Below are 25,295 nucleotides of genomic sequence, written 5' to 3'. Positions count from 1 at the left end.
CCCCTACATGAATCTAGGTACCTCCTATGATCTCCACTCAATTCAGATAACGCAAATGCTATTTTTATAGATACATCTCCACACAAAAGTGAAACTCTGGCATGAAACCTTGAACCTGTTTAATGATACTAAGGGAAACTGAGCGCAGCTTGGAGCAGGAAGAGGACAGTACGTATCTAGCTGAGATTAATGACACTGAAGTGACACTGAAGAAGAAAAAAATGGATGCTGTAAATAGCAACAGAAGCCATATTTCAGCTGGGAGTGCCAGGAACTCTGTGCAGTTAGTTTCTTGTTGCACACCCAGCCAAGACCCAGTTACTCTCCATGTCTCCCACCTTCCACCTCATTTACAAGAAAAGGAAATCCAAATGGGCAGGACTGAAAGAGCCAGAGACATTCAGCCCATGTCCCCAGGCTGTGGGACCCAGACGCCACAGGGGCTGCCTGGGTGCCTGCATGCCTGCCTTGGGTGAAAATCTAGAATGCTAAGGAATTCACAAGATTGCATATCTGAACAAATTTAGTTCTCCTTCCCATTGTCTTCATTATTTCATTTCTTTGTCTCCTCATTTAGAACAGAAAAGTGATACCAAAGTGATAGGAAGCCTTATAAATGCTGGTTCTATTTGATCTATTGTTGGTAGGAATTAATAAATTTCCCTCTGTAGCAAAACCTTGTTTTTCAATTTGACAATGAAAATTAAAGCAAGCAAAAGCTAGATGTGGCAGAAAATGTTAATAAAAATAACAATGTTCATTAACAAAAGCTTGGTAATTAGAACTCTTTAATTTATTTCTTTGAAATAGCTAATAAAAGGAATTGACTGATTTTGTCCAGTGATAACTGAATGGAATGTAGAGAGGAAATTTAATTAGCAGTGATTATATTAGAAAGCAGCACTTTTAGGAGTAAAATTTTCACCTTATGGAGACAAAATACTCACTGACATCTCGCTGACATGTGCAACTTCATGATCAGACTCCACAGGATGTGTCTTTTTCAATCTACGTAAAACAGACTGTTCTCCTTCCTTCTCACTTCTCAAACATGGCCCAGTCCAATTCTCTACTCACAAGAGAAACCATACTGATTTCTGGAGTATCAAATACAGATCAATGTCACTGCCTTAGGCCAGAGCTTTGTGGACTAGAAGAGCTACTCCAATCTTTTTGTGAAATACATAGTTTTCTTTCAGGAGTTTTAAGTCCTTCAACAGGCAAATTCTTGCAGGAGTCCTTCCTAGTCCAAGGATATCATAGAATCACAGAATGGCTGGGGTTGGAAGGGACCTCTGGAGACCATTTAGTCCAGCCTCTCTGCTAAAGGAGATTAATCTAGAACAAGTTACACAGGAACATGTCCAGGTGGGTTTTGAATGTCTCCAGAGGAGACTCCACAGCCTCTCTGGGCAGTCTGTTCCAGTGCTCTGTCACCCTCAGAGCAAAGAAGTTTTTCCTCATATTCAGATGGAACTTCTGTGTTTCAGTTTGTCCCCATTGCCCCCAATTGTATCACTGAGGACAACTGAAAAAACTCTGGCCCCATCCTCTTGACACCTACCCTTAAGATATTTTTAAGCATTGATAAGGCCCCATCTTGGTGCTTGTGGGCTATTGTCTTCTGTATATTGTCCTCTATAGCCCAGATGTAGAAAAAGGATTTGTAAAAGATTGAAAATCTGAATCTTGACCACTGGGACAATGGTAGCACCCCCAGAAGTAAGTCTCCTTGAGAAACCTGTGGTTTGCAGATCATCCTGCTTGCAGCTGAAGATGATGGCAAAGTGAAGAGGTGGACTTTGAACCCTTTAAAAGGGAAATGATCGCTACACTTTTTCAGTTGGGATATCAGCTGCTCGTAAACTGTGACTGTCTTGGGGGAAAAGTTCTGCAAAGATCCCAGTGCCAATGGAAAAGTGCAGCATTCGCTACTCAAGAAGAGGAGACAGTGGTCCGTAGAGCTGACCTTAAAGCAAGGACATGCCTGAGTTCTGCAATAGGAATGGGCACTGGCAGCTGTAGCATCTTCAGAGAAGACACCTCTAGGACAAAATCAGTTCCTGCTCTTGGGATCCCACTGAATGCTGAACAAAGGAAGAAGGGAGGTCTCATCCCAATGAGACACTGATGCTCTGATGGCTGGTCACATAAATCTTTGAGAAGCAGCCAGTTGAGTTTCTATTGGCAACTGTAACCTCTAATTTGAGAAAGAAAAGTACTGCCTGGCACACTGCTTCTGAAAAGGCCGCTGTCTCCTGCTGTTCAGACTTATAAAACTCCTTCTAGAACTGCAAGAAGATGCAATGAACAGCTCTGGAGCAGGAACACTCATCACTGTCCCAGGACACCTGACTGAGGTCTTGTGGACAGAGCTCATTTGAAAAAGCTCAGTGTGAGAATGAAAGACCAGCTGACCATCAGCAGAGAGCAGGTATCCTCTGAAAATTACTGACATGCATATGTCATCCTGCAGGTCAAGCAGAACTAATCTGCCGGTGGAACACAAGCAGCTCTTACTAAAAAAAAATATTATTTAATAGACATCATAAATAAACACCAGATTTCTATGAGGATAGTTTCAACTACCAGAAGCTCTTTCAGGCTTTCTGACTGGAAGAGGAAAAATCTAGCAACTCTACTATCTTCCACGTTTTCAGTGTTTATTCCAGTGAAAGGCTTAGTTGCATAGGCATGATCAGACTCTCACAAAAAACCTTAGAAAGCAGAGAGTGAATCTTCCATGGGAATTCTTTCCTCCAGGCTCTGCAAGATGACAGACACTGTCATTAGCAGCAGCAAGCCTGTAAGCAGAGGTTGGGCATGTGCATAAAGAGGAGAGGGAAAGAGAATGGGGAGTGGTCCTGAATGGGCTTGGGGCTGTTGTGCTCACACCTGAGCAAAAGACTCCTCCAAGCATTGCCACGGCAGCCAGATACCACTCAGTATTATTAAATGGAAAGAAAAAAAAAAGGGCAAAAACCCCACCATCACAACACCAACAAAAACCAAAACCAAACAAACAAAACACAAAAAACCCCAAACAAACAAACAAACAAACAGAAACAAAATCAAAACCCAAACAAGCAAAACCAACCAAGCAAACAAACAAACCAAAACCAATCAAAAACCCAAAACCAAAAACCCAAACCAAAAAAACCAAAGCATCACTTAAGGACAACCTTCCCAGGAAATTCAATACTTGTAAATGAACTGATCACAGAAGATTCAGATGGATGGCTTTATAAATCAGCATAATACCAAAGCCCAGTAGGTTAAATGGTGAAAAGGGCAGACGTATAACGTGCCAAACTATAAACATCTGCAAGACCAGTTTTCCTGGGAAAAATTAAAAAGGGCATGTTAAGGGCTCTTTCTCATTCTGGGGAGAGTGAACGATAATCCTGACTTGGAAACTGCAACTTGGTACATCCATCCTTTGCCTTAGCTCTCAGCAGCAGCAGTGTCTTTTTTTGGAACTAGCCATGAGGGGACACGGGCACTGCAGGTCATCCTGACCAATATTTGAACCTCAGGCAGGACTATCTTAGTGTGGTCTCTCTGTGGCTCATCAGCATTAGCAAGAGCTGGCTGCTAATCTCAGGAGAACTGAATCAGTATTAGAGTATTTTCTAAGTACATGACAATAGTCCTGAAGCATCACCAAGAATTGACAGCATATGTGCACAAATAATTATGTTCCTGTTGCTATAAAGAAGCTGATTTCCAGTTGTGTAAATTATGTCATTTTATGTTCCTGGATTATTTTCTTAGTCATTAAGCATTAAAAAAAATAATCCTACCAGTAACTGAGCAATTGTACCATTTCATGGCCTCATTGAACTACATTGCCTTGTAGAGACACAAATCCCATAACTCAGAAGTCTGTTTCTCTGCTGGCAAGATTAATGAAAAATAAATTCTTCTACAGAAGCAGCAATATAGAAGTTCAACTGCATTGAGACCATTACAGTAGCCTCCAAGAGCTTAAGGATAGTCTCTGGAGAGGAAGGAGGGCAGATTTTGGCGGCACCTGTATGTCCAAATCCCGCTTGAGGAGCACTTTTTCTGCCACACTCACTGAATCTTGCTTTCTCCTTCATAATAAAACCTTTTAGTTTCACTTAGACCTCAGCTTTCAGTCCCAAGAGAACACTGTTTCTTCCTGGTAACCACCACAGAAAAAGGTTAAGGCTTTTTTTTTCTTTTTACTTTCCTCCCTAAGGTGATTTCCTCCACAAACGGGATGAATTAAGCCCTTGGTTCATCTCTCTCAGTCTCTCTGTAGCACTGTATATTGAGGCAGCCAGCACCTGAATGTTCAGAGGCTGGTACAAGCCTCACAAAGCTTCCTCTCCATTAATATTCTTAGTGGCTATCTAAAAGAATAAACAAAACTCATTTTCCAAAATTCATGGTACCCAGGGCTGTCAAGAATTTACTTGGATTCAAAGGCAATATTTGTTAGCTTTCTCCAAAGTGGGTTTCTTTTCCCCTGAAATCTCCCACAATGACAGCCACTGATAAGTTGAAATTAATTTAGATTTACAAAGGTGTAAAAAGAAAGGACAGCTTGTCCTGGGGAAAGTTTCTTCACATTCCAGTGGAAACATCTGAGGAGAAAGATGCTCATTTCCTAGTTTATGAAGATCTGAAGAACGAATTAAAAACAAAACCAAAAGAAAAACATGTTTACATTTTTATCCAAATATTTTTTATTAAAGATTAAGTATTTTTTTTTATACGAACCTCTTCTTCTTCCCAGTCGATCAAGTCCCAGTCATAGGCAATTACTGCTCGCCTTCTTTTCCAAAACTCCAGAAAAACAGTTGCTGAAGCAAATAGAAACAAAACACAAAATAGTTTTAAGTCAAGAAAAGATTAACTCCTATCACAAAATTGTTGAATGAAGCTGTTACATTTTTTCATTTCTTTGCAGAAATGAGTTGCTTTGAACAGCAAATCATGCTGATGATCAAAACTGCTTTCAAAAAGCATTGCTTTCTAAGGATTACTTAGCTTGCTTCAAGTATGATTGAGGCTTTAGAGATTTCATTTAGTGTTAAATGAGAATGTTTAATTTCTAACCAACCAAGGGAGGACTCTCAAAGAATAAAATTGCTCCTGTGAGTCATCATTACTAGATATAGCAGATTTCTGATGAAGCTAAAGGCTTCTTGGGGCTATTGTAGATAAAGAAGTAACCTTCCTTCTTTAAAGACCATGTGCAATGGACAGAAATTAACCCAGAGGAAGCACATTCCAGTGCATGTGCAACCTGCAGAGTACTACTGAGGAAACAGGAACTTTTGTCTTACACCTTTCTAATGCAGACAAATTATTTCACACTATATGAGTGTGCACATGTGGTGTGGCATTAACATCTGACAACTAAACATTCTGTGCTGCACAGCTCTGAGAGAGTTCAAGATAATGTAATATGCCTGTACTTGACTGTGCTGCCATTTTGTGATGGAAAGAACAATCAAGGAAGCAGTCAGTCATAAATTAATATGTTCATATTCTGGAGATGAATACTGAGCCTGTTCATGGTTACAGGGTGGTTATTTATTTATTTATTTATTATTATTTTTTTAAAGAATGTAGAAGCTGCCTAAAGCTAACACAAATCAGTGGAAAGGCTTCCTCTCCCACTGTGAGGTTTGACTCAACCCTTCATTGCTCACTTAAAAGCATCAGGCTGATAACCTTTGAGAGCATAAACCTCTTTGTGCATGAGCTATAGCACAGTATCAGCTGTAACACTGACACAATAGCCTGGCGATATGTTCCTCATCCAGTTCTAAAATCATCTCCTTAATGGACTATCTGCCCTACTGCAGCATATTGACAGTGATACCACATGATATTAAACACTGGCATCAGTTTGGTGAAAGTGAATTTTTAGCCAGTAAGAGTTATTATATTTTAATATATTAGCCCATGCAGCTAAGATATGCTTAGAAAATTTACCCTGTGAGCAGATAAGATATCAAAAGCATGTTTAAGGAGGCACCTTTTTGGTTTGAAGGCATTTTCATATATCACATCACCCTTTTTCTGAAAGCTGGAGTTATGTTACAGCGGGTAACCAGCTGTTTCGATTTAATCTAATAAAGAAAGTCAATTCAATCTCCTGAGCCTAACATTTCTATGACTTTTTGTAATAACTGCAGTATGATTCGTTGGGATCAGCAAAACTAGTAAGTGCTAATCAGGCTTCACTGCTGCTGAACCACCACATTGTTCATTCCTTGACTTGTCTTCTGGTGGGGCTGCTTCTCTCCTATCGGCTCATTTTGAATTATTCTGTACAGGTTAAACAAGCAGTCCTGCATCTTTTGGAGAATGGGGAGAAAAAAGCCTGATTGATTAGTACCACTGTATTTCCATTCCAAAAAGCAGCTGGAAGCAGGACTCGAGTGGGCATATGGGTCTATAGGCATGAACATCTCAGATACGTCTGTGCTGAACTGTACTTCTTTTCTTTCTTGTTTTTCACACACTTGGAGTCAGGAATCTATAGTTGTTATATTTACTATATTTAACACCTGTCAGAGTAAGTATGTGCAGTTCCTGAAGTTTTTTAGAAAGCTATTTTCAAGTCATTAAGTAGCAAATAGAATGATATGCACAGTGCTGTTTTAGCTTTTACTATGCTACACTTTTCTCCCACTATCCAGGTCAGTATGCATTTTTCCCTAGCTAGATATTTTAAAATGTGCTATAAATAATCATCTTTGATTGATTCACTGTACTACTGGGGTCTCCTAAAAAGTACTGCATGCATTTTGAAATTTATTTGCTTCTTTTCTAGTCAAGTGATTGCTAATACCCTATATCACACTTTAGCATTCTTTTCTGACTTTGACAGCTAGACAAGACATAGTTGTACTTATCATTCTCCAATTTCCAATTGATATGTTTAAACCAGGTGCAGGGAATTCTCAAAAAAATCCTGCTTGGAGTTCTGAATTTCTCATTGACCTTAACTCCCAGGTCTTTTGCTAACTTTTTCTATAATATGCTTGCCCTGCTTCAGAGCTCAGTTGTCAACATCCACTTGTACAGACATCTATCTTAACATCATTTCCTCAGATGCTTTTGAAACACATTGTGATCTTATCTTGTAATGCAAACAGCCTCTTGAAGAAAATAGCATAATCCTGACCTTGTCTCAGAAATCCTCTCCCTATTGCATTTCAGAACATCATTTAATATATCCATCCTGACTACTGGAATATATTCTGGATACCAGGAATATTGCTAAAGAACCTCCCTAAATTCTGTATGCTCAGAGAGCAAATCAATGCGAATGTTTTATGCTAGAGGCAAGGTTTGCAGGAAAGTAATAGATTTTAATAGACTAACCAATATACGTAGAAAAAAAATGTTTTATGTTGGAATTTCTTATTGCTTGAAAAAAGTGTTAAATTCTTCATACCAAGCCTTTTTTTCCCACCTCAAATTTCCCTTTCAGCAAGCTCTTTAAAGCTACTTCTTTTATCAAAGGAAACATGCTTCTAGGTAGACAAGAAGAAATTTCAAAAAGGACTTTTCTTGTGTCACTTAGTCCCCCAAAGAGACAGAGAAACTATCATCAGCCTACCTTGTCTCTAGCAAAGTATTAGAAGTGATAATCAGCTGGACTCTCCTATCGGACTGTTACAGAACTTTGCTATTGAGCTTCAGGAAAAATCTCGACAATGATGTCTTTGCACTAGCTTTTCCCAATACTTCAACTGGAAAAGCAAATGCTACAATTCCATCTGGCTTTACAACAAAATACTAGGAGTCAACTGATAATTAAATTTACCTAGCTTTTTATCTGAGAATAACACTTTTCTTTTTAAGATGCTAGTGTCTGTCAAACTGTATCATCTAGAAGGCTGAACTTTCCACGACCAATTTGTCATGCACTTGCCAGTTATTTCATGCTGACAGAAAAAACATTTCCACAAACTGCTATCATTGTTTCTTCTCTTCATGTACGATTTACTGAGATGATGGTAATGCCTGCAGCTGCCAATAGGCCTACTGCAGACCAAAAATCCATTTAAAATAGGCAGTAAGCCAGCTCCTAAATACAATTCCAGAAAATCCCTGGGAAGTGTTCTAATATTGCTTTAGGCCTAACTATATGGAAGGTATCTCCACAATCTCACTGTTTTCTCAGCAAAGTCTTTTTTAAGAAACTACAGTTTGGGTGGAGCCATAGAATGGCTCCATTACTCTACACTCACAACCTCCTTCCTGTGGCTGCCCCATCATCCCTCTTGGCCGCAATCTCACAAGCACAGTGTAAGCCAGCAAAAGTGGTGGGGAAAGCTCTCACCCTGTTAGCAAACGAGACACATAACCACGGACGTAGTTATATGTGGTGCTTTTATTTCAGCGCTGGGAAACCAGGGGTTCGCACCCAAAGCTGGCTTCGACCACTGATTCGAACTTCACTACATTTATACAATTTGGTTACATACATATTCATTAGGGTTACAATGTATGTATTGCATATTCATCAGATTACACAACTATTTCACTTTATCAGTTGCAACACCTTGGAACTACTCTAAGCATGTGCAGTGTCCTCTGGTGGTCATTCAGGGGGTCTTCAGGATGAAGTAAGGAGTCTTCTTCACCTGTGTACTTTTCACCTTTTGTCACCGCACATGCGCACTATTCCTATATTCATTGTGAAATCATGTAAAACTCTTGGATTTCTTAGATGTGCAACCTCAGCACATCCTATCCTTTCAAGATAAGATAAGGACTGAGAACTAACTTTCAGTTCTCTATTCTCAAACTAAGATAAGAACTTGTATACAATCTGCGAAACTTCAAGATAAGGTGAGAATCTTGGATACAGTTTACAAAAACAAAATACAGCTCCCGAGACTAGTTACAACTATAACAACCCCAGTCACTGTCCTATAGTGGCTTCTCCACCAGCCAAATCATCCAGAGGGCAGCATTTATTATGTTTTTTTCTTATCTCTCTGTGGGCTTAGGTGCTAGACATGCATGGATGGGTAGTGCATTTCCCAGTCCCGGCAGACTGGTGGGGAGGTATTCCCAAAGGGAATTGTGTCTGGGAATCTGACAGCGATGCTGAACGAGGGGGAGGAAAGAGAGGCTATACAAAGTGTGGTGCAGCTCCTGTCAACCAGGGACAGGAAAGAGAGAGGACCGACAACATTTTGTAGGCAGGGATGCTCACCCTGCTCCCAGGCAGCGACCCTGAGGCAGGACCTGGCACGGTTACCTGAGTGGCGGACTCCCTTTACCTAGAGCTGCTTTCCCTGCAGTGCTGGTTCTGAGCAGTGCTAACACACAGGAGCAATGCTGTGAGTGCAGCTCTTTCCTAAAAGTAGTGTTAGCATTAAGGAGGAATAAAAGCACTGGTGCAAAAAGCTGCATTCCAAAGACATGCCCACCAGCAGTTAGGAATAGTGACATAAATGTTCAGCAACACTAACCCATTAGTTTTCCTAGCTCAGGTGGAAGTTCCTGCCTCTAAACTGTGTTGGAAATTCTCAACTTCAACAGAGCACATCTAGAGAGAAGTTGGAAAAGCTGAGTGAGCATTGTCTAAAAAAATCTTTACGGTTTAGAAATTTTTGGTGATTCTCATCTCTGGTGTGGTTCTAAAAAAAAGCTGAAATACCAAGGAAAAACATAAAGTCTGTATGATCTGTGGATTCTTTTCCTTAATGTAATTTGTGATATTTATACTGTCAAAATGTGTGCTGGTTTGACTGAAAATGGGTTAAATTTCTTTGTGCAGTTAGAAACCTTTCTTTTTCATAGCTAGCATGCTCATTATTTGGACTTAGTTTGAGAACAAGAGATAACACCCCAGCACAGAGCTAATGTTTTTAATTGCTCTGGTCTGATGACCAATGACTTTCTGAGCACTCTTCCCACAGGTGTGGGGCTTCAAGAAAGGGTGACATGTATGGGGCAGAGCTTGACAGACATCCAGACTGATCAATGAGAGTATTCCATCCCATTAGAGTCATGCTTATTATTTAAGGCAAGTGGGGCCTTCTGGTCTCTCTCTCGCCGTGGGAGTTTTGATACAGAATGTTTAGTTCAGCTTTTTGCCATTTTACAGAGGCCTCTGAGCATTTCTGCCTTTTTCCTTTTTCCCTCTTTTTGGGACTGGGGTGTGGCTTCCTGCGACTGGCTGCTCAGCATGTTCATGAGGAATTGCCTTGAGTATCTTTTATTTCTATATCTATATCTATATCTATATCTATATCTATATCTATATCTATATCTATATCTATATCTATATCTATATCTATATCTATATCTATATCTATATCTATATCTATCTATATATATAGATATGTATATATTTACTAGTAGTGTATTAGTATTCTGTTATTTTATTAAACTGTGTTTACCTCAATCTAAGTTTCTCGCTTCCCTTTCAACTTTATCCCCTATTCATGGGAGAGGGGGAAAGGAGAGCAGGTGAGTGAGTGGGCACTGTGGTTATATTGCTATCTTGGGGTAAACCACAACAATATGATACGAAATGCCATGAATAGGATTGATTGGCATGACTTAATTTCATTAGCTAACTAAGACAAAACCATAGTTTTGGAGGAAGGAACTGAGACAGACTGGCAGGCTAATCTATGTTGTCCTGATGGCTCTGATGTTGCCTCCTGGATCTCTCTTGTGGCTCAGTAGAGAGATTTGCAGTTTAAAATGGAGATTATAATAATTACTTGGACGCCTTTTTAAACCAGTTGGAGCAGTGTGAGTAAGAACAGAACAATGGCTAAATCAGGATAGCTCAAGCACCCCAGAGCTGTGAGATGGATGCCATTTTTGAGGCCCCACATTGAGCCATTTTCTAAAGGTGTTAACCTTCTCTCGGAATGGCACCATAGCAGGTAAGAGCCTGGGCATGCTCAGGGCATGTTCGAAAGACGTGATGTGCTGCCAGAAACTACTGTTTCCTCTTGCCTTCAGTTCTGCTTACAAGACCACAGTATGAAAAACAGTTGAGCCAGAAATAGAACTGTCCTATGGGCAAAATTCAGCCTCTATGGCAACAGTTAGACCACTCTCAGATCAATTTGGCATTCAACTAAATATTCCATTTATTTTATCAGAGTTTTGCTTTAATTACAACCAGCTTACATGTACTTAAACTTTACTGCCTTTTTACAAGGTGGGAAAAAATAATACACTAATTCATTTTAGTACAGACACTAAGCTGAGCTGCCCTAAGCTAAAAGAAGCCCTGAACAGTAACAGAGAAGGGCCTCGGTGCCAACAGATTGAAAACCAGTTATAACTATCTACATGGACACTAAATACTGCATTCATGTTTTTCTTTTCATTAAAAGCATTATAATGGGGAAACCTCATTTCAACCACTTCCATCTTCCTTTTGCAGAAACAGAGAATAATCCCTATTTTTTTTTCTCAATATCTGAAAAGAGCATGCCAGAAATTTCAAAGGCCTATGTTGTATCATAATCTTTAAGAAAAAGATTGTTCAATTACTTAATATCAAAACAAAAACTTACCCCACACTGCCATGAAAACAGCAAAAAAGACAGTAGCTCCGTTGTCAAAAAGGTGAGTTACCTGAGGGATATATTAGTAGTGTGATCAGTTCATGATAATAAGGCTTTATTTTCACCTAATTTCTTTTCACCTAATAAAATTAGTGTGATCATGAGTGCAGCTGGCCTGACAATTCTGAGGATCCTTCCCTTGACATGTGATATGCACCTGTCAATTGCCAGGACTATTTGCCAGTCTAGACTGGGACTTAGCCCTGCCAACACCAGTTGTGAGCTCCATTTCAGACCCAAAGCATTCATTTTATGGAGCCACGTACAAAGATCATAAGATAAAGGTTGATGCCAAGGACAGTGTAGCACATGTATCTAGGGCACAACCTCTGGGACTGCTGAATCTCTAAGCGCAAATTGCATTCAAGTGTTTTACAGCCCAAACTAAGTCTTGGTAAAAGACAATGAATGTTAATATTGCCTGAACTTGAACTGTCCTTTCAAGATTTTACCTACCCAAGCTCACTAAAGACAAATGCAAAAGGTAAAATTAATGCTTTTATCAGGAAAGCATTTCTACTTGCATAGTTTAAGACATACCTTGGCATAAACGCAGCTGTCTGACAACCTCATGAAGGGACAGTATTTGTCACATATAGGACACATTATGATATCTGTAGCTTGGCAGACTTCTTTACTGGAAAAACAGAAAATATAAAAATGACCAGTCTGATCCACAGCAGTCATTCTTAAAATGAATTTATAAGTTTCACTAATATTCAGTTACTTACTGAACAATACTGGTTCTGTAACTGAACACAAGATGTTCATAATGCCATGTATACAATTAGTATTTGTTGACTGTCTGAGATATCAGAGTTACAGACATAACTGCAGAAACGGCCGGCCTAGCAGTATCTCTTCATGATTTCTAGCTTTCTCCTGAGTCAGAAATGATCTTTTGTAGGAGGAGGGTGAGGATGATTGCAATGAAGTTAGACCCAATACCGGGTATTTTGTGAGAAGCAGGCACAGTCTTCTCCTGAGTATTCGTTCAACAGTTCAAAATGAAACAATTAACAATTAATATGAAGACCTCTTAAATAATTCATAGTAACCCACAGCTGTAATTTCCCTTTTAAAAGTGCCCACATTACCTGACTTGGCAGTGGTTCAAGGTAGTGACTCCGTACAAAAAGACAAATAGTCCAATGAAGGCAGCTGGGAAGAGCATCCCTGTGTACCAGCCTAACCAGGCAAAGTACAGTCCAATTTTCTCACCAAAGTACCGTCTGTTTTAAAATACAACACAGCACAGTTACCTGCTAATTAGAATAAATCTGATTAATCTTGCATGTTAATAGAAAATAAATATTTCTATCATATATTAAGAGTAAATCAGAGAGTAGTGTCAGAATTTCCTGAAGGAAAAGTCAGCAACTAGGTTTTTAAATCACGCTGTTTCACGAATTAACTTAAAAATGAATTTAAAAATTCACTAACCAGTTTACAATGAGATGATGGGAGACCTCAAGAAGGAAACACTGAGTTCATTTAAAAAAGCTAGTTATATGTATTTGTGAAATAGATGGCTTTTTTGCCTTTTGGCTGTATAACTGTACTTCCCAAATACTTGCATTGAAATGAGTTTCAACCCTAAAACTGGCATAACAGTAAAAACTATTTGAAACCAAATTATTTCTAGGAAGATAATTAACCAGGGGTTATTCTTCAATCTGGTTTATATTCATTTTAGTATTTCTTTTCTTAGCTCAGTTCCTGGAAAACTAGTCTCATGATTCTACCACAGGTGGAATGTAAAGTGCAAGTGAGGTCAAACAAGTATCTTTATGTACCATCTTGCACTGATTTGACGAAAGCAGTCTGAATTAATCCTATATTGTTAGCTATATTTCTTAAAAACTGATAGTAAAGTGGCCAGGAAGCTCCTATTTGCTACATATTCATTAACATTTTTACTCCTCCCAAACACAAGCAAACCTTTATTTATGTGTTAAAGAATACATCAAGTACACAAAAAAATGTGCTGAACTCATCAGCATAGGAGCAGACTCATGCATTGTCCTGTGTTTGATGGTCTTGTGCACAGTAGGCTGATGATCAGATTAGAGTGCTTTACAAATCAATATGCAATTATCATGATTACAATGAAGGTTTTAGAAGATTATTTGCAAGATTAAAGAATGAGCCAAGATGATATTCTTGCACTTCAGAGACTTTGCAGGCAACTTAAACTTGTATATCAACTGAATTTGAGAATAGCTGCTGATGAAAACCCACTTTTATGCTAATGTGCAACTTCTGATCTGTCCAGAGACAAAGAATGCGGTAAGGCAGCACTGCTGTTTCCTTTATCCTAGCAGAAAACATCTTTGGTCAAACTTTCACAGTGAGGAGGAAAAGACCTATAATGCATTCTAGGACTGGAGACAGTGGAGAAGAGAAAGAAATACTTGGTCTGGAATGGACAAAATCATCAGTTTTCAAATGGATATAAAAAAATTCCAGTGTGAGCAATATCTGTCTGGGCTGAGCTCATGCACTGCTGGATGATACTGACCCACACTGATTAATATCTTTTGAGCTTACTGGCTCTGTATGAGAAGCCAAATATTGTCATGTTGTTTTTATTCTTCTGTCATTCAACAGAGACTCAAATTTACAGGCAAAAGAGTTGCAGTGAGCTAACAATGATACACTCAGTTCTGACAAGGGCAGCAGGTCTGGTTGTAAAAAGACACACTGGAAACTGCTTTTTGAGCCCTGACTTTAGAGTAGCTGTGAACGATTTGACCTAATTATTTTCCTGATATCTAGGATGTCAAGCTGTGCCTGCTCCCCTGAAAAGGCAAGCTCACATTTTGAGCTTACTTCCACTGGATATTTATGACCTATTTTTCTCCATGTACTTGGTTCAAAGTACTGAAGTAAACCTGACATCAAGATTAATTCTTTTATTTCATCCCCTACATTCAAGGATTAATGCTTCCTTGTTCCACCCCTAGAGCCAACAAACATTCACGACAAACTTCATCTCCTGTCCCGTTGAGCCTTTCCATCTAACAGCGTAAATAGTCTTTTTTAATCTAGAGATCGAACATCTTCATCCTATGTGAAGACCTAAGCAAGCAAGATTCAGTGTATGCGTAAAGAAGAATGGACATGATAGGAAGCAACCCAATTCTCTGCAATGTATGGAAAAGACATCTAGGGCTATTTGTGAGCCTGGTTTCAAAAATAAGTGTAGGATTTTGACCTATCTTTGGTACATATTGGTTTAGATACAGACAAACAGCCTTGATATTTCACTGTTTCCCTTTGCTTGACAGCTTGTATTCCACAGGCTGTACTACTGTAATTTGCATCAGGATCAAGTTAATATTTCATTTCTTCTGGTCCTGTAAGTTAGCATATTTTATCTCTAAGTCTCTGCTCAGATACCACTAGGTCGAGTGCTAAAGAAACAAACTATGGCAGTAACAAAGTGTTTGGAGTCCTTCCTAAGTGCCATATTCAGAGCAGTTCCACATTTACTCCAATCCATAATTGGGTTAGCCTGAACCATCATGACCCTTAGGAAATGAAGATGGTTTAGAGATACCTTTGCCACTTTTTCCCTTTGAGTTGCACCAAATATGAAGAACAAGCACTTTGTTTCAACTCTGTCACTATCTATAGGACAGAAATTTCATATAGCTCTCCACAGCAATGGCAGTTCTCCAACCTGCCTGTCGGCACTTTAGCCAGAACTCAGTATTGTACATGAAGAATTTCGGGGATTTTTTTTCTAGGGTGAATCACTGTGCATTATTAATAACTAAATTTCACCTGTTATCACTCTGCTAATTGAAGGCCTCTTTGAAATTTTCCAGCATTGATAACATTTGCATTTTTGTTAACTTTGCTAACTTAGTACCATCAATTTTTCAGATTATTAATAAGAACAGAAAAAATGTTTTGTGTCTTTGATGGTTCTCCCCCAGAAATTTTTCTCTGCAACTAACCTAAAAAGCAGAGATTTAAAAGATACCCAAGCATCTACTATTAGTAGAATAATCCATCTCTCCTATCCTCATACATGCTATACCATTAGAATAATAATAATTTCAGCTTCTCAGTTTTATGCTAGCATGTATACTAACTCTCCATTATAATCTACCTTAATGGTGAACTGTCTCTTACCTCATCCCAATGGTAGAACTACCACTGGCTTAACTGGGACAAGATTCCAATCTCAGTGTTTATGAATAAGACACATTTTTTGAAAAGTATTCAGCTAGCAAAGACTGATTTCAGACCCATAAAATGTGATACTGGATTCTTTTGTGTTTAATGACCTTCATTACATAATCTTTTGCTTTCAGGATGCCTAGAAGGAAGTCATGGAGATAGAATATTGACAGGTTTGAACTCAAGCCAAGAACGTATCTATCTTCATTAATCCTTTTGTAGGTCAGAATGAAATCCTATACAGAAGTTTTTACATCACAGAAACGAGTTGTGAGGGACCTAGAGATTTCCAACAGGCATTTTGGACACATGAAGCTCTTGTGATGTCAGGAGCAACCTGGTGGGAAGGAAGGCTTGATAAGAGATTGAAAAGGAGTTGTCAGCTTGCAACAAGTAATTTCATGTAGACGTGGAGTGAAATGCAAATTACTCAGGCATTATTTTCACTTTTGGGTTCATTTAGGCAGCTTTACAATCACCTTATAAGTATAGTTTTCTCCCTCCCTTTTTGTTCTGTAAATAATGTGCACGAGCATCAGCAGGAGTGATTAGTGCACAGCCTAGAGGGAAGCAGCAATGCACGCAGGTGTGAAGGTGGTGATGCAAAGGCTCCAGGAATCCCTTTCAAATGTTTCCATTGATTTACATGGTCCCTGAATATATGAATATAGTAAGTCCTCCCTCTTTCCAATTGCTGTGAATTCTAAGGATCTCAAATTATTCTTGCAAACTAACTATGGATACTAAATTTCAACATAAGTGTAACTGAAGTCGTGGTACCACACCTGTTGGTTAATAAGAGTGCCTTTTGCAATTGGCCAATTCTGCGCCTTCATACTATCACGTTTCAAAGCCGAGTGAAAGTAGAATCATGCAATTCCCCTCAAATGACTTTTTCTCATTTTTTTCTAGTGACTAGTATCTCCATAACAGCCAGCTGTTGAGATTAAATCACATCTGGGAGGTACCAAATTGACAGCACTGGAGATGTAAGGCATCATTTTAACATCTAAGGAAAAGATAAAATAGCACCCAAATACGAACAATTTAACTTACCGTTGTGGCAACTTGTCTTTAAGGTGGAAATATTATATGTATTAGTGAGATAATTACATTATCTACATCTAATTTACTCCTTAGCCTTTCTAAAGTATATAGTAAAGAGGAATGTCAGCTATCAGCAATAAATTCTGGACAGATATCTGTGGAAGAATTAACATCCATCTACTCTTTTTGTACAGATGGCAACACTACTCCCTTCAAGCACACCCCACATAGCTGTTGGTATGGGAAAAAAAAAAATAAAGTTGTTCCTGCTGCAGAACTGATACTAAAAAAGCTTCTATTTAAAGCATGCACACTGAGATACTTCTGAGTGAAATGAACAACAGGTCTTGCTGGTGTTGTCAGCTCTTCAGAGAAAAATCTCCGGCTCACCAGACACGTGAGCTGCTGAGAGTGGCAGCAGACAGGAAATATTTGGCAGGAGCTAAGGAAATGCGAAGGATGTAGCATCTGTGAAGTGAGAAGAAAAAGGCATTCCCTCCCCTGTCCCTTCACCCCTCCTTCAGTGAATTCATCACAGACATGAGTGCACTCCAGGCAGCAAACGGCTGGGCTGGGCTGCAGCTTTGAGCCCTGCGGAACTGGATGGGTACCAGGGCTCTTGCTGCTGTGAATCCCCACATCCCCACTGCCCCTCTCCTCTTTGGGTAAACACCTACTCTGAACCACCACGGGACACTCTTGATCTCAGCTAGGGGGTGGTAGTTTTTCTTCTTTTGTAAAATAGCTGTGGCAAAATCCGTGGATGTACACTGTCTGGTGAAAAGCTGAAGCATCATGCAAAATCTTAAACACCCAACCCAGGCTGCTCAAGAAGGCTGCTACCAAGGTCCAAAACAATGCTGTGTCTAACCTTGCTCATTCTGTTACCATTTATTCACATACTTAAAAAATCTTTGAGATGCTCGATTGTTCATATTCATAAACCAAATTAAAGCAGACCCCAGATACTGGCTCAGCAGCACTTCCACAAACAAGAAATGTTGATGAAGAACAGTAGCCTTGAGCACCATAGACAAATGATTAAAAAACATTATAGAGAGAAATTGTTTATACTGTGACATTAATATCTTATTGTATGCTGGGAAATTGAAAATAAAAAACTTCAGTATAACTGTTGGATACTCTGCAAATTAGATATTTCCGTAGTGTAATTTCACAAAAATTCCATATTTCTTTCCAGGCCAGTGTATTTAAAAAGAAATGAGCAACTTTAAATTATGTGGTACAACAAATTTCTTTGTTTTCAAAAGCATTTGAAAAATTACATGACTCAGTAAATTTTTTTTTATTGTATTCCTCTGTGAACTTTTTCTCCATGGAAATTGAACACCTCCTGTTTTATGAAATGGATGGGTTTTTATATGGCCTTAACCAATGACACTGTCTGTCTCCAGGGCCACCCTCTACAAATATTTCATCTGGAAACAATTTTGAGAATCAATAAAAGCAAAGGTTTCTATTAGTTACAGGACTTCTAAAAGGGGAAATTAATATGCTGGACCAATTGCACGGTCTGTATGACCCTTCCTAATGGCCAATGTATTGATATTTCAGTGATCAAAGTACATCTTAGAGACTTTATTAATAGGCCCTTGTACATTCATATCTCTCTCTTCAAGTAGAAAAAGGCCATTAATGCCTAATAACAGTTCTGCCAACGTGATCAGTAAAGACTCTGGCATAAAAATGCATAAAAATATGTAATCCTCTATTAACACAAGCAAGCCTATTTTAAAACATTATTTAAAAGGAGTATAAGAATTTGGAGTCACATCTTAGCTTTCTCAGTGTTTCTTCTGTGCAGGCTGCTTCCCAGAAGAATACAGATCCAGCCTGTGGTGATGTAGCTGGGCTGAGTTTAAGGGAGGTGATACAGGAGAGGCTTCCACCCATTTACCACTAGTGCAGCTGAACACAGTAACATATTCAGTGACTGTAAACTCTGCTCCTTGCCATTTGTAAGCATCACTAAACTTCATCCAGGACTCCTTCTGTGGCTCGTTTTTGGAAAAAAAGAAGATGATCTAGTTGATGAGAGCCTGTTTTTCACCAAAGCCATGCTTCGAAGGGGAAGAACTCCATGGGTGAATAGACATGCAACCAAGTCTACCTAGCCTCCACAGATTTCTCTCTTCCTTTTTTTCTCTCTTAAATATTCTGAAAACCCTTCAGAACTTAGAAGTTATAGTGTCAAGAAGCTCCAGAAGGAAATTTCATTCACTTTCAGGTCCTCCTACAAGCTCCTCTGTAGATACTTCTTTGAATGTAGTGGCAACATGAACATAATGGATGAATTTTTAAAACCCACATGATTTAACAGAGCTTTTCATGCTTTTGGCAGAAGAGAGATAACCTATGCTCAAAGCATCTATAATGTGACACACTAAAAGCAGGAAAGTCTTACCTTACAAGATCCAGTGGTTGGTATTTATACCACACTCCCCAGGAAGCCCAGCACTCATAGAGCAAGTGTCTGTGGTTTTCTGCCCCGTGGGTTTTTATCGAATTCTTGCTTCTGTAACTACCCTAAAATACAAATATGGACATTAATGAACAACAGCTGCAAAAAAGAATACCTAAGAAATCTCTCTCACTAGTGGTATGGATAAGACAATTTATGCAAACTTCATACTTGTGCTCCAAAAGCTAAATATGACATTAAAAGGACCATTTCCTCTGATTTCAGCAAGATTTGTAATTATTCTTCCTAAGGAACTTATGACAAATGGTGTTCAAGGTTATAAACTGGACAATCTCAAAGAGAAAACCACAGCATGATATTGTTCTGCTCTGAAAACATACTGATTTAACAAACACAAAGACTTTTTACAGAGCAGATCTGGAACAACTCTCCTTACTCATATATTTTTTTCAGGAAAAAAAAATCATTAAATGGGTGGGATATCAGAGGCAGACACAGAATGCAAAAGAGAGTAGTAACATAAATAAGATGGAGAATAAATGAGTACACAATTAAGAATTCATTTTGTGGGAAATGTCTGTTCAAAAAGAAAAAGAAAAACTGAGAAAATTACCTCATGAAGAGGAAAAGCAGCTTCATAGGAGCCATTACTGAGCAATCGATTCAGACCTAAAAATCAAAAGTATCCAATTATTTACCAATAGGAGCAGAAAAACTTCTAAGTAAAAAGCAAAACACATTTTCATAATAAGCTGGCTAAATCAAGTTTGAAGCCCATTGACAGGAAGAAGTACATGCAACAAAACGAATCTTTATAAAAGATTTTTATGAACTAGGATATAATACAAGGAAAGACTTGTTCAAATATTAATCATAACCTATCATTCATTATGCTGGAGGTTTAAAAATTCATTTGCCAAATCCATCTTTAGCGTAACTTCAGTGAAATCAGGGACCTCACACCAGGATTGAAGCTTGGCCCCATAAATTCTGGTCTAAGAAAGCTACTTAGATGAAAGGCTGTATTTCTTGGGAGCTGAAAACTTCAGCGAAGATCTTTATAATGGAAGCTCTTAATTTCCACATGATAATAATGTTGTAAAATATGTTAAGTTTATTCCTTATGAAAGCTGCTGGACTAATAGATAGAACAGAAACAAGACAGGCTGCAGTAGTACAAGACCCGAAAATAAATATACTTGAACCTCAACCAAAAGGACATAAAAAAGTAAACATACACCCATTCAGCCAGGCCTTGTCCCTCTTTAATATAACCTCAAGAGAAATAATGAATGATTGCTGAAACATGGGCACTTTTCACTTGGAAAGTCACCAAAATAGGACTGAACAACTTTCAGGAAATGCAAATCTAAATACTGGTACTAACAGTCTGAACAGACTGAAGGCATTTGAACCCTACTGACCAAGAGGCAGAGTCCTTATTCCTTTCCTAATTCACAGGGGAATGATAGCAGCAAGAAAGCAACAATGAGAAGAATTAATTCGACATGAGTAGTACTTCCAGTGATTGCATTAGTATCTGCTTGGTGGAGTATGCTTTCTTACAAAGTCCCTGTCAGAAAAGCAAAACCTGTACAGCCAGGCCAGGCTTTGCTCTGCCCAGTGATCAATGCAAAGTTGTGTTCATGGTAGGTACCACACAAGTAGATATGTGAGGGAGCTTGAGATCTTGAGGCAGGCAGAGACTGCAGGTGTGTGTGTGGGTGGGTGTGTGTGTGTGTGTGTGTGTGTGTGTGTGTGTGAGATGCAATGGCTGTATACACAACATGAATTCTTCCCTTCTCTAGACACTGCCATTGCTGAGGGTTATTGCTGCCCCCATCCCAGAAACCAAGGAAGGAACAAGTGAAATTCTGAGATGTTTCTCTACCTCTTGAGGAAGGATGTGATTTAAAAAACAGAGAAATTAAACAGGCTGCAGAGTTTTATGGGAATTGCCTGTCCTTTTGTGAAGCCCTGGTCTCTACGTGGTACACAAGTGCATGGGCTCTGTATCACAAGACAGAAGAGGGCCACTGTTTTGCAATCCAGCCATCCTCTGCCACTGCCTACTCTCCTAAATATGCACATGTGCTGCTTTAAAGGTCCACTCCACCCACTGTTTGAAAGTGATGCCACAGTTATACATGGCATCCTTTGCACTGGGGATGCCACTGAGATACAGAAACTTCCATCTCCCTTAGGGATCAACAGGTATCCAGGGAGAAGCCCCACAGGCTGAGATGCGCAGTAGCACAAGTTCTGCCATCCTTCCAAATATGTTTTTATGAAGCAGTAAAAGCTTTTCTGCACGAATCTATCTGCTTCTCCAGAGTCTTTCATCTGTACGTATTTCTTGCTTAAGTCAGTCTTTTTCCTTGCAGAGGTGATAAATCCCATGTGGTGACATATGTGCCTGTGAAAGCAACCTGATATTACAAGGAAATGATTAGGTCTTCCAGGCACTGCCCCTACAACAGCAGTGGGTCAGATATGCAAACAGCTCAAAACTAAGGTGATTAAAAAGGAGCTTAGAAAGCCTTTTTTTTTTTTTTTTGTGGTGGGACTTAGCACTCATGTTTAAAAGCACATTGCTCAGCACTTACCAATTTTGTTTTTCCCTTCTTCGTATTTCACTCTTTGTAAGATATGGTGTACAATTCTGCTTCTTGTAGCATTATTGAAGAAAGTATCTTTGTTGTGTATGATGAAGCTATGTAAAAACAAACAAAGGGCATCTCAGGAATATATAGTAGCACGTTAAAGCAAATATTGAGTTCCATTACTTCCTATAGTACACTAAAAATCTACAGTATATGAGCAAGTGCAAGAAAGATTAAAGCACACCATATTAAGTGAGATGATTCACTGGATTAGATGATGTCAGTAACAGTATTCATTCCCTTACAAAGAATTACATGGAGAAGGCTGGAGAAAGATCAAAGCTCTTTAAGCATTCATAATGATAAGTATCATTTTTAGATAATTCCCTGAAAGCTGCAAAATACTTGCACAAGAATTTGCAAAAGTATAAGATTTGTAAGTGCACCTGTAGAAATTCATGTTTTATTTCTATTCCAGGCTTCTTTATTACACTTTACCATCAAGAGTCAGGTGGAAATATCTACTTAGTAAACTACTCTCACTGAAAGTCAAATACTATGTTAGAAACAGAAAATATTATATACTCCTATGTTTGGGCCTGGAAGATAAAATAGTGTAGAAAATTAGCTTTCAGAAGCTAGTTATGGAGTTATATATGAATGCAGGTTCCATAGTTTAGACAGAATTGTGATAATTCCAGGAAATTTAAAAAGTCACAAATGATATTGTATTGATTAGATTGGCTGCCATAATATATTTTATATAGATTTCTTAATCCCCAAACACATACTTAAGGAAAACAAGATATTTTAGCATATCATCATAATCACTGGAAAAATGCAAACAATGTAAGTGTTTAGAAATACTGTTTCAACTTGTCAATTAAATACTTCTAAAGAGTTCTTACAGTTGCCTGAGATGTGTAGGGCTGGAAGACAGACTATGAAAGTCATTTAGACACTTGAATAAGCAGATAAGTAGATGGAGTTTCTGATTAAGCAGTCCTGTGCATATATTGATGAAATGAAGTATTTTTAAAAATATGGTCCTTAGTAACTGGCTGGATACAAAGTTTCATATTTTTTAAAACACTTTGGATAGGAAGTAAAATTGTTTTTCTCCTTTATGTTGATGAGTAGCTAGGGAATTGAATAAACTGATAAATAAAATGGTAAAATAATAGAGATGTCCTAGAGAGACGAGCCTGTAGGACTGCACACTAGACAAATCTGACTTCAACAGTGATTATTTTAATAGGGAGCTTGGCACGGATTTATGTCACCTTCTCTACTGTACAACATGGGATATACTGCTCAGTTTTTCCCTCAGGTAATTTTATCCAAATCAAAACCCCTTTTTTTGAGAATGAATCATTACCCATGGGAAATCATACATGGCTCTGCACTTCCACAGTTATTTGGAAAACGAGACAAGGAGTCCAACTTCTGGACTTTGGGGACTCTATATACTCTCTCATTATCATCAAAATTCTCTGCTGAATTTTCCATACAAGAAAATCTATAAGTTCCTTATGTTAGGCTTCAAAGGTAGATAATAAAAAAAATTCCCAAAGCAAAGGTATAAAAACCAAGTTGCTCCAAGAGCACCATAATTAATGAAACCTGTTTTTCTAGAGGTTACTATCTCATGACTCCTTTCCCATTCCATTCCAGATCCCCACAGGTCATTTCTGTGCCCACAGTTTACTTGGTACAGTACTTCTGGCTTCCTCCCACATCCCGACTATTCCCAAAATCCTACACGTGCCCCACAGTGCCTACTGAATGTAGTTTGATTGATGTATATTGGCTGACCACCATGTGTGTGCTGATTTACCAATGGGCTGCTGCCAAACAGCATATACAATTGGTGTGCACTGGCCACTGCCTTTTCTGTAGAGTCACAACTTGGCACCACTATTCCATTTCAAGCTGCTGATACTCACAAAGTAAACACTACCGTGCTTGTCTTTTAGACAGCTACACCTGTACCAAATTTAGTTGAAAACAATCAGTATATAAAGTAATAAGTAGTAGAAGGATTTTGACAAAAAGAAAATATGGTCATCACACAGGTCTTAATGCTCGAGGAAATTAGATAAAAAAAACAGCCTAAACTCTGAAGCAAATAGAACAGCATTATTTCCAGCTGAAGCTGGAGCTCTGTTTAGGCCATTTAAGTGGCAGCAGAAACAAATTGAAAGATGCTAGTAAACCAGAAATGAACAGCTAGCAGTTTTCCCACTTTGTTTCATTTTCTTTTAACATCTTGACTTTCTAAGATCACACATCCCAGATAGCATTGAACGAACTGTGGAGATATAAGTTATAACTTATTAAGTCAAAACAGTACAGTAATTTTCAATCTAACTTAGCTATAAGTTGTTGTAGGATTCGATTGAGAACTGAATTACCTCATCTGGAAAACTAGAAACATTGATCCAGGTAACACCCATAGTGTTAATCTACCCTCCTTGTGATATAAGGTTATTTTGCCCATATGTTGTCACGACTATGTCATACTGCAACTACAAGTGGTTATTTCAACAATCTTTCTAGACAAGAAGGTTAATATTTTTTTTTTTCTGCATCTAGTCACTTCCATTTTCATGAGTCAAATAAAAAAACGCAAAAACCAAACATTATGCAATCTTAAATAAGAAATAAGAACTACTTGTTTAAACACTTTAGTCATTTGCATTCATTTGTAAACTTAGCAATTGCCATTTTATAGCTTTTGATCTCACGTGGCTGAGAAGGAACAACCAGATATGCCTGTGAAGCAGATGTCAACACCTCAGTATAGTAACTGCAATAAAGAACTCTACTTATTCTAGAGCTAGCTGAAGCAGTCCTAACACACGTGTGAGTATAAGAGCTGCAGAGGTTCTGTCCTGCCTGTCCTTGTGCCAGTAAAATACATTTGAGGGCAGGAGAGAAACAGGAGAGGGAGAACTCACCATGACTAGAGTAGGCCAAGAACAGGTCCTTCAGTGTTTTCCAACATTATTCATGGAGCCATGGATGCAGAAGAGCTGCTAGAGTTCACCAAAGGTGAAAAAGAAGTGCCAAAATGAGTCCTCTTGATGTCCTGGACTGTCCCTAACAATATAATTGTTTGGGGATAGGATTCCATGTGGTAAATGATGAGAATAAACCTCACCCATTTTTGAATATAAGAATCCCAGTGTTTTTTTTTTAAATTTTTTAAAAATCTCAAATACTAAAATAATTTATTTGAAATTGCCTGTGGAGTAGCCCCAGAAACAGCAGATCACCATAACCAAGGGGGCAGGAAGCTTTGCCAGAGGAAACAAAAATAGGCAGATATGAATGGGAGGCACTGATAGGTTAAGAATACCTCAAGTAGTTGTAAATATGTGTTACAACATCCCAGTTAGAGGTTGACAT

At 38.6% G+C, this 25,295-nt stretch overlaps 1 protein-coding gene across 9 annotated transcripts in view; it reads right to left on the bottom strand.

Annotated features, from left to right (window-relative positions):
• The window catches only part of ANO4 (anoctamin 4), a 215,941-nt gene that overhangs the window by 33,041 nt on the left and 157,605 nt on the right, over positions 1-25,295 (bottom strand). For all 9 annotated transcript variants that reach the window (XM_065044232.1, XM_021283843.2, XM_065044218.1 and 6 more), the window contains 7 exons: positions 21,888-21,994; positions 19,895-19,950; positions 19,264-19,385; positions 12,698-12,832; positions 12,141-12,237; positions 11,550-11,610; positions 4,750-4,832 (listed from right to left, as the gene is read on the bottom strand). In XM_065044232.1, coding sequence (XP_064900304.1) covers positions 4,750-4,832; positions 11,550-11,610; positions 12,141-12,237; positions 12,698-12,832; positions 19,264-19,385; positions 19,895-19,950; positions 21,888-21,994 — 661 coding nt within the window. The remainder of the gene's footprint in view (positions 1-4,749; positions 4,833-11,549; positions 11,611-12,140; positions 12,238-12,697; positions 12,833-19,263; positions 19,386-19,894; positions 19,951-21,887; positions 21,995-25,295) is intronic.

The sequence above is a fragment of the Columba livia genome, chromosome 1, assembly GCF_036013475.1.
Source record: "Columba livia isolate bColLiv1 breed racing homer chromosome 1, bColLiv1.pat.W.v2, whole genome shotgun sequence".
Taxonomy (NCBI): domain Eukaryota; kingdom Metazoa; phylum Chordata; class Aves; order Columbiformes; family Columbidae; genus Columba; species Columba livia.
The sequence above is the reverse complement of the archived record's forward strand: the minus strand, read 5'-3'. Positions and strand labels throughout refer to the sequence as shown.